Source organism: Phocoena phocoena, chromosome 1, assembly GCF_963924675.1.
Source record: "Phocoena phocoena chromosome 1, mPhoPho1.1, whole genome shotgun sequence".
NCBI classification, from domain to species: Eukaryota; Metazoa; Chordata; class Mammalia; order Artiodactyla; family Phocoenidae; genus Phocoena; species Phocoena phocoena.
The window spans coordinates 8510965-8525515 of NC_089219.1; the positions used below are offsets into that span (position 1 = coordinate 8510965).

The 14551-nt window shown below is 45.0% G+C and overlaps 1 protein-coding gene across 1 annotated transcript in view; it reads right to left on the minus strand.

The window, feature by feature from the left end:
* Positions 1-2315: 2315 nt before the first annotated feature.
* Positions 2316-14551, minus strand: part of MTOR (mechanistic target of rapamycin kinase) — a 115485-nt gene continuing 103249 nt past the window's right edge. The window contains exons 48-57 of the mRNA XM_065877125.1: positions 14273-14395; positions 12946-13028; positions 11667-11739; positions 10652-10726; positions 10126-10261; positions 9392-9457; positions 6824-6904; positions 6468-6548; positions 4177-4282; positions 2316-3280 (exon numbers count right to left, since the gene is read on the minus strand). Of these exons, the coding sequence (XP_065733197.1) occupies positions 3265-3280; positions 4177-4282; positions 6468-6548; positions 6824-6904; positions 9392-9457; positions 10126-10261; positions 10652-10726; positions 11667-11739; positions 12946-13028; positions 14273-14395 (840 nt within the window). The 3' untranslated portion in view covers positions 2316-3264. The remainder of the gene's footprint in view (positions 3281-4176; positions 4283-6467; positions 6549-6823; positions 6905-9391; positions 9458-10125; positions 10262-10651; positions 10727-11666; positions 11740-12945; positions 13029-14272; positions 14396-14551) is intronic.

A 14551-nucleotide genomic window follows, 5' to 3' on the forward strand; every position in this document is an offset into this window, starting at 1 on the left:
TTTTAAGGCCTCCGTTAGCACCTCACCTTCCTCTGGTAACTCATTTCAACAAAGTCAGAGGTTTTGCTTAGGTAAAACTTAAAACCCATTGGAGGGATTCCCTGGCAGTCCAGCGATTAGGACTCTGCACCTCCACTGCAGGGGGCATGGGTTCAACCCCTGGTCGGGGAACTAAGATCCTGCAGGTTGTGTGGCCAAAAAGAAAAAACAAAACACAACAAAAAAACCCATTGGATTCACCAAACATCTTAATCCCAAGGACTCTCATGCCCTAAAGAATATGTCCTTACCACTGATGGCCACCATTTTCCTGAGTCCGTTATTTCCCATGGCCTCTATCTTTTGTGAATGGTATCGCTGTAGTCATTGATAGTTATTTCATATGGAATCTGATCATATTTTCAGGAGCAAAATAGTTGATACATAGTTTAGGATAGTTACAGAAAATCTGAAGGTATGAGACTTTCTAGCTGTGAGGGTTAAAACTGTTTTATCACTGTTGAGATTTAAATCCATCTTTTGTTTGTTTTTGGCCTCGATGTGGCATGCAGGATCTTAGTTCCCCGATCAGGGATTGAACCCGTGTCCCCTGCAGTGGAAGGGCGGAGTCCTAACCACTGGCCCACCAGGGAATTCCATCTTTGTTTTTAATAGAGGAGTCCTCCAACAAATGTTCATGGAGCACTACTGTGGGCCTGATCTTCTGGCAGATTTTGGGGATGTGAATTCCCACAAGATATGGTTCCTGGCCCTATAATTCTCTTGCTCCCCCTTATCACAAATTAAAAAAAAATTTTTATTGAAGTATAGTTGATTTACAATGTGTTAATTTCTGCTGTACAGCAGTGCTTTAGCTATGCACATATATATTCTTTTTAATATTCTTTTCCATTATGGTTTATCACAGGTTATTGAGTATAGTTCCCCATGCTATACAGTAGGACCTTGTTGTTTATCCATTCTATATATAATACTTTGCATCTGTTAATCCCAAACTCCCAATCCTTCCCTCTCCCACCTCTCCTCCCCCTTGGCAAACAAGTCTTTTCTCTATGAACAGAGTGAGTCTGTGAGTCTGTGTCAGTTTTGTAGATATGTTCGTTTGTATTGTATTTTATTTTTTAAATATTTATTTAATTTTGGCTGTGCCGGGTCTTAGTTGTGGCACTTGGGATCTTCATTGCGGCGTGCGGACTCAGTTGCGGCACACATGTGGGATCTAATTCCCCGACCAGGGATGGAACCCGGGCCCCTTGCATTGGGAGCTTGGAGTCTTACCCACTGGACCACCAGGGAAGTCCCTGTGTTGTACTTTAGATTCCACATATAAGTAATATCATATGGTATTTGTCTTTCTGACTTACTTCACTTAGTATGATAATCTCTAGGTCCATTTTACAAGTTCCTTAAATAGCTTTTATGATTCAGTATTTCTTACTGGGTAGCTATGGCCCACAGGAATTTGGAAGAACTCTGTGGGCATGCTTTCTCTTCAGAGGAATCTGTATCTAGTACTTGCCAGTTCCATATTCAAGTTCCCTCCTCTCCATTATTCCAACAGTTTTACTAGGCCTTACTAGCTTTTAATTTTCTTTCCACCTGTTTGATACCCGTTTCTCTTAAAAACACTACTCAGGTTCTATTTCTCTGTTTTAAAACTTCACGTGGTTCCCTCCCTATTGTCCACAGCATCAGGTTCAAACTCCTTGCCGCTGAACTGCGAGGCAGGCCAGTCTGGCCTGGTTCTACTTTCTAGCCTCCTTTTAGTTCCTATTATTCTTTTTCCTATTATTCCTTTTATTTCCCACTGACCACCGAGCCAGACATGCTGAACCATGAGGTCCAAGTGTGTGAAACTGCTGTTTCACATATAAAAATGGCCGAATATCTACAGTCTAGCATGGTTCAAGTTAACAGTTGCCATTCCTGCACAGTATTGTGCTTTCATACTTTTCTGCTGAGAACGTCCTCACTTGCTTCATCTGACAAACTCCCACTCCTCCTTTAAGACCCTTGGCAAGTGTCCCCCCTTTCTGTGAGGCTTTCCTGGTTCGCCCAGTGGAAATCAGTGACCCCACCCCAGGCTAGCGCCCTGCACGTGGCTCTCCTCACCACGCAGCCCGGTGGCTTTATCAGTCCGCTCCTGAGATGCTGGCTCCACCTCGTCTGGCCGTGAACAAGCCAAGCATGGAGACCACGTCACGTAGACCCTTGTCCTGCACAGTCCCAGTACTCGGTGTTAATGAATGTTGAAGAAGTAACCGCTTCCTTTATGAACTGACTAATAAGTAGGAATAAAAAGCCACTCATATACATGTTTTTAAAATTCTGATGTCATTTATTGGCACAAAAATTATTCAGATACAACATGGTGTCTAGACATGGCTACACTTTATATTTTTGTGCATTTAGTTTAATATTTCTTTTGCTCCTAATTCCCAACACGTACTAGACCATCCCCCTCTGTGTCAGCACCTCCATGACAGCATTCCTGTATTCCAAGGCCTTGCTCTCAACACAGAGCGTTCAGACCTCACTGAAAACATCCCAGAACCATGCTGGGGGAGGCCATGGTGGGCCTCCTACTGCTCTGTGATCCGTTCCGTGTATCTGCTCAGCCGAGGCCGCCCGGCGCTCTGAAGAAACTCCCCTCCGAGTGGCTCCAGTCTTGAAGTGGGTACGGTGCAGCATCACGGGTGAGGCAGAAGACAGACCTTTCCCACCCATTTTGACCCATCGTGCAAAGGCTGTTGCTGCCGTCCATGGACCAGTGAGGTAATGAGATGGGCGAAGGTGACCAAGTCAACTTCTCCTGCTTCCTTACAGTTCAGAACCCTAATCCGTGTCCTCCAGGACCTGAGGCTTCATGACTGCGCTGAGTTTGCTGTGTCCATGTCGAGAGGATCGACTAGGCCATTCTTCTGTCAGCAAACGCTTATGAGTTCTTCTGTGAGTTAAGTCAAAACCCGTATTTCTAAAGTTATGGAATCTTCTGTTCCCCAAAATCAATGGCTTGATTTCTGTAGTATGACTGCGTTTACTGTCCTGGGAACTAAATCAAGCCTTGTGTTTCTGACAATATATTCTTCAACAGCAGCTAGAAAGTTGGTTCAGGCCAACTTCGAATGTACAGTGGTTCTTCTCATTTACACTTCAAAATAGTTAACAGAGCTGCACTTTCTCACCATGGCTTCAGTTCAGTGGAAGCATATACCAAGTACAAAAGCCTCAAGAGAAATGCTGTGGGCATGTCTGGGCCTCTAGTTACCAGAAAGGACACCTAAGAAGACAGAGAGAAAAGGAGTATTTTAATAATTTGGGCTTCTTCAAAGCTTTACGTGGATACATTGAAAATGGAAAGAGCAAGGTCTGACAACCCCTGGGACGTTCCCTGAGATCTTTCACACCTAATTGTGCAGGACACGCTCATAATTTCCAGTCCAGGGCTGACGCCTGCCGTGGTCCCAGAAGGACGCCTCCCCGCCACCCTCTCTCTCAAGTTTCTACCTTCAAGCGTGCCTCGGGCGATTAATCAAAGCAGACCCCAGGGTGGTCTTGGGGTTACAATCCTGGATGATAAATTTGCCTTTTCATCTCCTTCTCTCTGTCTCTGCTTTGGTTTCTTCTCCTACCCTTCCCGTATCTCTGAATCGACAGCAAAAATCCCAAAAGAACCCGCCCACCCCAAATAAGGGGGCCTCACCTATTCTTCTAAACCAATATAAAATGTAATTTTAATTTATTTTGGTGTTTGCCTTCCAAATACACATCCGCATTTCTCCATTTTCTCCTTTTTGGAACAATGAGCACAAACAGAGAATACAAACTTTTTTTTTTTTTTTTTTGGTACGCGGGCCTCTCACTGTTGTGGCCTCTCCCGTTGCGGAGCGCAGGCTCAGCAGCCATGGCGCACGGGCCCAGCCGCTCCGCGGCATGTGGGATCTTCCCCGACCGGGGCACGAACCCGTGTCCCCTGCATCGGCAGGCGGACTCCCAACCACTGCGCCACCAGGGAAGCCCCAAACTTTTTTTAAAAGAGATTTGAAACATGATTTCCCTTTATGGATACTGCCCCCCGCCACCCTGCCCAAATCTTTTTCTGTGACTCTGGGTTTGGGGCACAGGGTGGGGTCCTGATTGCTTATCTGAACAGAGGTGCTTTGACAGGCCACTCACCAGCCGATGTAGCACTGGCAGAGGTTTTCATGGGATGTTGCTTGTTTGATGAGCAGCTCAACTTGTGTTGGGACATCCAACGTTTCATCGTGAGAGAAGTCCCGACCTAGGACATGAGAAACAAAAGCATCCAGTCTGCACCCGGTTATTCCTCGTTGCCCCATTTGGCTTAACTGTCCCCGCAGCCCAAATCAGTTCCTCCTCATACATGAATATAAAGGCTAGACAATAGTTAGATTTTAAATTCTCCTCCACGTGACTTGGATAACACCAGTCTCCTCTTAATACATACTCGGTTCTGGAGGGTAAAGTCCTACGGTCGGCTGAGTTCAGGAGTGGCGAAGATCTGGCCCATGGGATTATGAAGACTCCTCCTTCTAGTCCATAATCATCCCTGAGTTGGGCAAGTGGCCGAGGAACCCGGTTCTTTTCGATCCTTCCAGCCTACCCTTCGAGTCTTTCCTCCCGCTGGGTGCTTTCATCACACATTCATACTCTCCCACCTCACTCAGGCACTGAGCACTGCCTGGCCGGCCTGTGCTGCTTCTCTGGCAGCGCGCCTTCCCATCTCCGCAAGCGCCACTCCAAGTCCTCTGCTCTCCCTGAACGTCCCAGCCTCTCCTCTGGCTCCTCGCCCTCACCAGCGCCCTCATCTCCCCCTCTGCGATTTAACGGACTCGCTAAATGCACAGTGTGTCGGGCAGTGTTCAAGGTGCTGGCTTCCTCTCCCTCCTTCCCGTTACCCCACTGAGCTGTCCCTCCTCCCATTTAAGGCAGAGATCACCTGCACTTTGCTCCACTGCCTGCTGCTTTCTTAGGAGCCTTACATCGACTCTCCTGCCTCTCACTCTTATCTGCAAACTCTCCCCCTCATGTTCTCACTTTTTTTGTAAACGCATTCCTCTCCTACTGAAGGAAAAAACAGCCTCTCCAACTGCTCCTTCTCCAGCTTCATCCTCTCTCCTCCTTGCACAGCCAAACTTCTCAAGAGTTTTCAAATTTGTCTCCACTCCCTCGCTTCTCTCTCACTTCACATTCTCTTCGATTGCTTTAGTCTGGCTGTCGGGCTCATCACAGCTCCCAGAAGGTCACCAGAGACTTGGAGCCACACTTGATCCCGCCCCACCCCTCATGCCCCATCATCAATCCTCTGGCTTTAACCTTCTAGATGGCTCTTGAATCCACCTCCGCTGCCACCCTTGTCTAATCAACTGTCCAGCCTGCATGACTGTGGCAACTGCTTCCTCCCCTGAGCCCCTGCTCCACCCGTAGCCAGAGCAGGCAGGATGTCACAATGCAAACCTGCCCAGGCCCCCCAACCCCTTAAAACCTTTCAGTGGTTTCCCACTGCCCATAAGACATAGGATAAAAATATAAGGTCCTATATGATCTGGCCCTGGCCTACCCAGAGTCAAAACACTTTGTATTGTGCTCCTCCCACCTTTCTCCGGGGCAGTTAAGACTGGCAGGCTTTCGGACCTTTTTTCTTGCTATACTCCCTCCTTTACCTGGAACAATCTGCCCTGATCAACTCCTCTTTCAGATTTTAAGCTCATGGGTAGTTTGCTGAGGAAAGCTTTTCCTGAACTCCTGAACTTAAATCCCCTGTTACTGGCATCATAGCCCCAGTCTCTCTCTTCCACTCATAACAGTATTCCTCTTTAGATTCTAAGCCCCACGAAGGCAGGGAAGCTGCCTGTTTTTACCGACACCGTTTCTTCAGCATCTAGCACTTGTGGGTGCTCAATAAACCAATGTGCCTTGACGACAAAGCTTATGTGCCAGGCCCTACGCTCAGTGCTGGGCCTCCCATGTCTCAGTTCGTCCTCACCGCCTTCTGAGGAGTCTTTTGCCTCCCCGCCTCCCACCCCCAAGTCACACCATCTGGTTAATGTGACATGTCTCCTGTTCAAAAGTATGTGTTTCTCCCCTTCCATGTTCTCCACTCCGTAACAGCTACCTGAGCACAGATGGGCAACGAATCAAGTGGTCAGATTTGCCCTGATATCAAGCCATTATAATAAAAAAAGTTTTGCCTGAATTTGGCTGACTCTGGACCCAACAGAACTTTACTGTTAAACTTCACTGTTAAAACAAGGTTAGCAACATTACTTAAAGAAAGTTTACTGGTCATTAGAGAATCGGAGAGGGCCCTTAACCGATGGCCTCAGAGACACTCCAGTTAGCAGTACAGGGTCAAAGTTTAGGCACCAGCACCACTGGGAACTGGGCCAACCGCCCACTAAAGGAGATTTTATGTCCCTCTCAAGTAAACACATATACACACTCACCAGTGAGCTTATCTCGAACTCTGTTAATAATCTGAATAGCTTTCTTATTTAGGGCCTCTGGTTTCACCAAACCGTCTCCAACTGGAATACACAAAAGTAGAAATAACAGTAAGATTGGATCATCACAACAGGTTCAATGGACGCCCCTGTTTTCTCAAATATTCGCTTTGTAAATGTTGGGTAATTCTTCTTCTTTGTCTAGCTTTGTCCTCAGAATATAATGAGAAATTCACAGGATCTTTTCTGCTCAAAGGCAGTTTTGTTGCTTCCTCTTACTGACCCTCATCATGGTGCACACAGCTGCTATTTTCTTAATGAGCTAGTCACTGGTGTGATTCCTCAGAGGTTGGACTTACTGAAAGAATGAATAGATTCTGGCACTGTGGTCCCTGTTTTCTTATGCGCTGGTTCCCCAAGTTCCACACCATCCAAAATTTCTAGGAGGAAAAAAATCAGTTAGCAGAAGATTCAAACACCAAGAAGCCATTGTTTCAAGGTATTAGCTCTAATTCTTCATGTACTATATTCCCTTTAACACCTGCCCTACCTATCTCAGAGGGGAAAGGAGAGAGGAAGTGTTATGTCACTCTTTATGTATTTAAAAGTTTTTAGTGAGTTTCTGGGTGGTCTAGTGTTTAGGATTCGGTGCCTTCACTGCTGTGGCCCGGGTTCAATCCCTGGTCAGGGACCTGAGATCCCACAAGCTGCATGGTGCAGCCAAAAAATAATTTTTTTTAATCTGCAAAGCATGAATCTGCGAACATACAGCATTAATAAAATGTTCTGACATACAGAATAGGATCACGAGTCAAAGATCCGGTAACAAAATCTGGTTGGACAGAAACTGGTAATAACATAAAGAAAACTAGCTTTCAAGGGGTCACACACATGACTGAAACGTTATTCCTTGGAGGAATTTATACATCAATTCTGGGGAGAAAAAGTCCACAAGCTTTAGGGTCACCCTCCAATGACTGTGGCCTTCAGGAGAGCAGTCTAGAATCAGAACTATGAAGTTATTTACACATTGTCCTTGGACATCACAGGCCTTCAAACTGAAGCTAGTAATAATAATACTTTTATTAATGAGTCCCTGGAACTTCATTTTAAAAAAATAAATAAATGTATTTATTTATGGCTGTGTTGGGTCTTCGTTGCTGCACGCGGGCTTTCTCTAGTTGCGGCGAGCGGGGGCTACTCTTCGTTGCGGTGTGAGGGCTTCTCACTGCAGTGGCTTCTCTTGTTGAGAAGCACGGGCTCTAGGCGTGCAGGCTTCGGTAGTTGGGGCACACGGGCTCAGCAGTTGTGGCTCATGGGCTCTAGAGCGCAGGCTCAGTAGTTGTGGCGCACGGGCTTAGCTGCTTCGCGGCATGTGGGATCTTCCCAGACCAGGGCTTGAATCCGTGTCCCCTGCATTGGCAGGCAGATTCTTCACCACTGCGCCACCAGGGAAGTCCCTGGAACTTAACTTTTAAGCCACATAAAAACAACCAGGTCCACCAGCACCTGGTGCCACCAGAACAGGCTGTCCTGATTCCCCTCTGCAATAATGTATTAAGGAGGTGGATCCTGAGAGTTAAACCAGTAAGTATCACGTAATTTGGGTGAGGCCAGTCATCTGTATGAGGCCCCCCAGACACCGTGGGTGATTCAGGTATTTATGGTATCCAGTGTAGAGTCCAAGCTATTCATAGATGATACCAATCCAGGATCTCAATTTCCTGCTGAGAACACTCTCTTCCTTTTTACACATCCAGATTCCATCCATCCAGTAAGGCTCAGCTTAAATTGCACCAGCCCACGATCTCCCTAAACCACTGCAGTTCAGAGTGACACCTCCTTTCTAAGGCCCACCATCCCTCTGTTAGCAACCAAATTATGTGCTACCTGTGCAGTGCACTGTTCTTTATTATTTCATATATACTCTGGTCAATTCCATAATGGGACTGTGTGCTTCTTCAGGGCATTCCTGGTATCTCACATTCTTTTTGCACCTCTAAACACTTTGGCTTAGCTAAGTAACTAGTTGCAAATGTTCTGTAAGTATTTGTAGAGAATATTTTACTGTTATACACCCTGACAATACTTCCTAAAGGATGACCGTGTAGGATGTTGTTAGATGTGGAGGTCAAAGGGTTGGGCTCAGGGTAGGGAGCAAAGGGCAAGGGTAAACAAAGTTAAACAGCTTTACTTTGAGACGTGTCAGAGCATTTAATAAGCTGACCCTGTTCTGGCTCTTGGAAGGACATTATCTTCTTAGAACCCTGTTCCATGGACACATTCTTGGAAACAATGTTTCATGTGGTTTCCCAGCTCCTCAGGCAGCAGTGTGAGTACATTTCTGCTGCTTCCATCGTCCTATTTCTGAGCTATTAACAAAGCTTTAGGATTAAGGTATTATAGCTAGTAATTATCACAACTCAGGCACCATTAAAGGGCAGGCTAAATACAGGCTAATATTCAGACATACTTTTTTTTCTTTTTCTTTTCTTTTTTTTTCTGCAGTACGCGGGCCTCTCACTGTTGTGGCCTCTCCTGTTGCGGAGCACAGGCTCTGGACGCGCAGGCTCAGCAGCCACGACTCACGGGCCCAGCTGCTCTGCAGCATGTGGGATCCTCCCGGACCGGGGCACGAACCCGTGTCCCCTGCATCGGCAGGCGGACTCTCAACCACTGCGCCACCAGGGAAGCCCCAGACATACTTTTAATTATGTTTTTACAGATAGATTCAGATTGGATAGTTTGATCAAAATCTCTGAGCTTTAGCTACCCACTCCTTCCTGAGAGGCATTAAATAAAACACACGTTAGGTGCTTACTACTTTAAGTCATGCTTCCTAAAGGCAGTGACAAAGCTCACTCTCTTCTAGAAACACTATGGACAGAAAAGGACAGAATCTGCAACCCTTCAGGGGATGCGCCCACCTACTGACTGGCCAGCAGAGTAGGAATCTGTCCTCGTTCGTGATCGCTTGTTGCCTTTGGTATTTGCTAGGGAAAGAAATAAAGGGAGGATTAAAAAGTGCTTCAAATTTTGACTTGAAAAAAACTTGATTGATATATTTTCTTATAATCATAAAAATATAATTTTCCCAAAAGCTATAACCCCTAAGAGAGAAGAACCAAAGACGTATTGCTCGGGAGAAAACGGGTAGCTGTTAGCACAGGTATCCCATTCTGAGGGACACTTTATGTGGTTGAGCTGGATTCAGACAATGTAAACCAGACAACAAGGTGAAAGTATGACAAGCACAGTGGAAAAGACGCCTCTTATTAGTAAACACCTTCTAAGGAGGTAGGAGAAAAGAATAGACTGAGATACTGCTGAGATACCACAACTGCTTGCATCTCCTGTCAAAATTCCATCTGCTACTCAACATGAAACCTAAACAAAAATCATTAGAGTACTTAATTTACCCTGAAAAAGGTTTCAATTAGTATCTAAACTGATGACTGGAGTTTTCTGTCTTAGTTAATAAAAATACTTGAAATTCATTTCCAGCCACCAGAGCTGCTTTGTGAAAATGTAATGCGGTAGCCTAGTAACGTGTCTTGGGCTCCGCGCTTGAAGGGGGACAGGATCGTGAAAGGGAAAGCGTCAGATACTCCCACTTTGGGAGAGTGCGGACTCCAGTTCCCAGGCACTTGCTAAGACTCACTGTCCATCAGCCTCCAGTTCAGCAAGGGGTCATAGACGAAGGCTTCCAGCACGGCCATGACGCTGTCCTTGTGCTCCCGAAGCACTTCCATCACCGTGTGGCATGTGATTCTGTAGTTGCCGTCCAGGCCCGTGACCTGCAGATGGGCCAGAGCCATTCACCACAGAGGTCACCAACACTGGCCCCTGAAGGCCTTACAACCGAAAGTCAGGCAGTCAAGAAGGCGTGTCACCTCCACTCAGGAAGACGACTTAGCCCATTACTGATGGGCCAGGCTGGGAATGTCTTCAGAGCAAAGGGTCAGGTCAGGACTGTGATTCATATGAAACAAGGTCTGGAGTAAAGGTTGGTAAGACTTTCAAAGACGGATCATTTCTAACACAATGGAAAATACCAGGAAACGACTACAGAATAACCTGGGCGTTTGGGGAACTGGAGATCTAACAAGGAAGCAAGTCTGTCCTCAGAGAGGGTTGGAACTGTATCGGTCCCACTTCAAATCAGCTCATTATCAATATCCACTCACCTCCATAGCATTGGTCAACATTCTTGTTAGTCTAAATGGAATCTTCTCTGGGAATTTCTCTCTGGTCATAGCAACCTAAGGATAATAAAGGGAAAAACCAAGTCCACTAGTTAGACTTTTCCTCAGCTGAAGCCAGGGGCAGGCAGGTGGCTTTCCTTTGCATCACCAGCACCGACTTCAATTAGAGCACAGAAAGGAAGCAGCTTGAGTTTAGTGACGGGTCTTGTCACTGGGATCGAATAGACAACTAAAAATAAAAGAGAGAGGGTGGGGGAGAGGGAGAGGGGGAGAAATGGGGAGAGGGGGAGAGGGAGGGTGGGGAGAGAGAAAGAGAGGAAAGAGGGAGAAAAATAGAGAAAAAAAGAAAAAGACAAGTGTGCATCACGCCCAGGCCTTTGACCAGCAGGCCATGTCGAGGATAAGGGATTTCTCCACTTAAAGAGGGTGTGTGGGGACTTCCCTGGTTAAGACTTCGCCTTCCAGTGCAGGGGGTACGGGTTTGATCCCTGGTAGGGAACTAAATCCCACATGCTTTGCGGCCAAAAAACCAAAACATCAAAAAAAAAAAACCAACAGAAGCATACTGTAACAAAGACTTTAAAAATGGTCCACATCAAAAAAAAAAAAAAGAAACTTAAAAAAAAAAATTATAAAGGACTTCCCTGGTGGTCCAGTGGTTAAGACTCCGCCCTTCCAATGCAGGGGGCGTGGGTTTGATTCCCTGGTCGGCAAACCAAGATCCCACGTGCCGCGCGGAGCGGCCGAAAAGAAAAAAACAAACAAACAAAGGAGGGTTGTGAACCGTGCCCCCATCCCCCTTTTTCTGAGTCCAATTACAGCAAGTATCAAAGAGCATGGATTTCATTTATTAGACTGATTTTCTATCACCTTGGTAGGAGAGGCAGGGGTGAGGATAATGCATTTTGGGCTTAAGTTTGCCTAAGTGGTTGGAGGAGGGTGGAAAGTGATCATCCAGGAAGGTGAGGTTACGTGGTGTTCTGGAACGCGTGTTCACCTCAAAGCAGTCCCCAAAGTCAATGTGCAGGATCTTCCCGCTCAGCCGGTCCAGCATCAGGTTGGATGGGTGTCTTTGAGAAACAGAAGAGAGACCGGGGGAGGTCAAGAGAGCAGCACAGATGAACAAATCCCCAAGTCTGTGAGACTCTAGGCCAGGGGCTGGCTAACTACAGCACTCAGGCAAAATCTAGCAGCACCCCTCCAGCTTCTATAAGTAAAGTTTTACTGGGGCACAGCCACGCTCACTTGTTTATATATTGTTTCAGGCCGCTTTTATGCTACAGCAGCAGAGATGAGTAGTTGTGACGGAGACCGTGTGGCCAGCGAAGCCTAAAATATTTATTATCTGGCCCTTTACAGAAAAGGTTTGCCGACCCCTGCCCTAGGGCTCAAATGAGAGTTTATCTGTGTGAATCACAAGCTGCCCCACGATACCGAGACCATTTGCTCTCCCAAGGTCCTTGGTCACAGGATAAATGGTTTCTGGCAGTGCTGGCATCTCAGGGTGACAAGCTTCTATCTTCGCTACTCGGCACCTATCATAGGGTCTCATCTCCCTGAGCCCCTGAGCCAATTCAACAGGTGTTTTACTAAGTGTTTTTTTTGGATCTTAGTTCCCTGACCACGGATTGAACCGTGCCCCCTGCATTGGGAGCATGGAGTCTTAACCAGTGGACCACCAGGGAAGTCCCTCTGAGTTTTTTAAAAACAGGAATTTATTATTTCTGTGGGATAAAATTTTTTTCACTCTCAAATAATTGCATGAAACATGATCTCAGGAGAAGAACAGTAGATGTCGGAATACTAGTTGTTTTTGTTTTGAATTTCTGAACATTCCTAAACTACTTTTTCAGTCAGTACACTAGGATGAAATTTATCATGTAGGAATATCAGAAGGATCTACTTTGGTTGGTTTCAATTAAGGAAATAGAATTATTTATCTTAGCATGGTAGTGATTGATAAATGTTTATTGAATCAATAAAATCAACTGGATTTAATATGGGTTTTAATACATTAAACCAACCTATGGAGAAAGTAGTACCCTTGAACTATTGTTTTTCTTCTCTTTAGTTTGATGTGTTGTTCTGTTGGCATGGACAATAAATAGGGGACTAAGGTTGATGCCCCAAAAAGCACCTAAAGTACAAAATACAAATACTTTACCAAATGGTCATAAATCTCACTGGAAAACAAAATGAAGCCATTCAAGAAAACTACAATGGCTACAAAATGAAGCCATTCAAGAAGCAAGACTCAAAGAAACAAATTCACTCACCTATCACCCAGGCCCAAAATATACCCAACCATGGACATGACTGCTAAAGAACGGGTGTAATTGGTTCTTCGATCAAACCACACCTAGAACACAGGAGCACACGTGAACCAAGGCTCTGGAAACTAACTTGTTTCAACATAATTATACCCCAATCAGTTGTTTGCTTATAGCCCATCAATAAGCAGTTAGAACGTATAAGGGAACCAAAATCACATTCATAATTACAAACATAAACTATGCTCAGAATAAACTTAATTAGAAATGTGCAGAACTTAGATGAATAAATAAATTAAACTTTGCTTAGAAATATAAAGACTTGAGTAAGTGAAAATATCCATTTAAGGATATCCACTTAAGATTGAAAAGATGTACTATCCTCCCAGATTATTCAATACGCTGAATGTAATTTCAATAAAAATTCACTGGCACGTTTTTGGGGGACCTTGACAAAATGATCCCAAAATTTATCTGGAAAAAAATTATATGTAAATAGCCAATGAGAAGAGACTTGTATTAACAGTGGGATACTTGAGGAGAAACAGGCAGAAAATCAATGAAATAGAAATTCTAGAAAGAAATCCAAAGGCATGTAAGAATTTAGTACATAATAAAAATTTACTCTTTTAAATAGTGGTGAAAGGATGGATGATTTGGTAATACTAAAATATTACTTCATCGTCTTAAAAAAATAAAATTTATGCCCTAACTTTAAATTCCAACTTGGGTTAAGGATTTAAATGTAAACACAAATCTTTTTTTCCCTTGTGATAAGAACTTATGTAGTTTACTCTCTTAACATCTTTTATATTTATCATACAGCAGTATCATATCACATCACAAATCTTATAATTAGTAGAAGAAAAGATAAGTAATCTTGAGGTGGAGACTTTCTAAATATAAAGCCAAAGGTAGACTTTAAAGAAAAGGATTAAAATTCTATTAACTTCTAACATTTAAAAATGCACATCAAAACCAAAACAAAACAAAAATTTCAAACTGAGAAACATACTGTTAACAAAATTGAAAAACCAAATAAATAGGAAATTTATAATACATATGAAAAAGATTTAACAGCCTTAATAAAATACTATCGTAAAGCAATGGCTGAAACTTTAAACTACTAACTACTGCTAGACTGCATAGCTCGCCCATTCAATTTCTGCTCTAAAAGACTGCCCATCATCCACAGCTAATCATTACAGAGACTCGTCCACCAGGTGCACAGGAACAAACAAGAAAACCATTCCTGACCCAAGGGGGTGCACCAAAGGGCAGTGGCACGAGTGGGGTGGGGTGGGGTGGGGTGGGGTGGGGTGGGGTGCCATACCTCGGAGCTGGGGCTCTTCAGCCACAGCAGCCTGGCCAGGTCGTCCCCAGCTGTGTTGTTGACGGCGTGCTCAAACACCTCGACCTTCTGCATCAGAGTCAGGTGGTCGTAGTCTGGAGCCATCTGCACCAGGACACAAGGGCTGTGAGGGGCGGCCTGAGATAGGCAGTGCACACCCAGGAAGAAACAAGCCTCCGTGGCCAGGCAGGGCTGGGTTCTAATTTCCCCACCACCGCCAAAAGGAGAAGGGAGACAAGGAAAAGCAGTGGCCACTCTAAC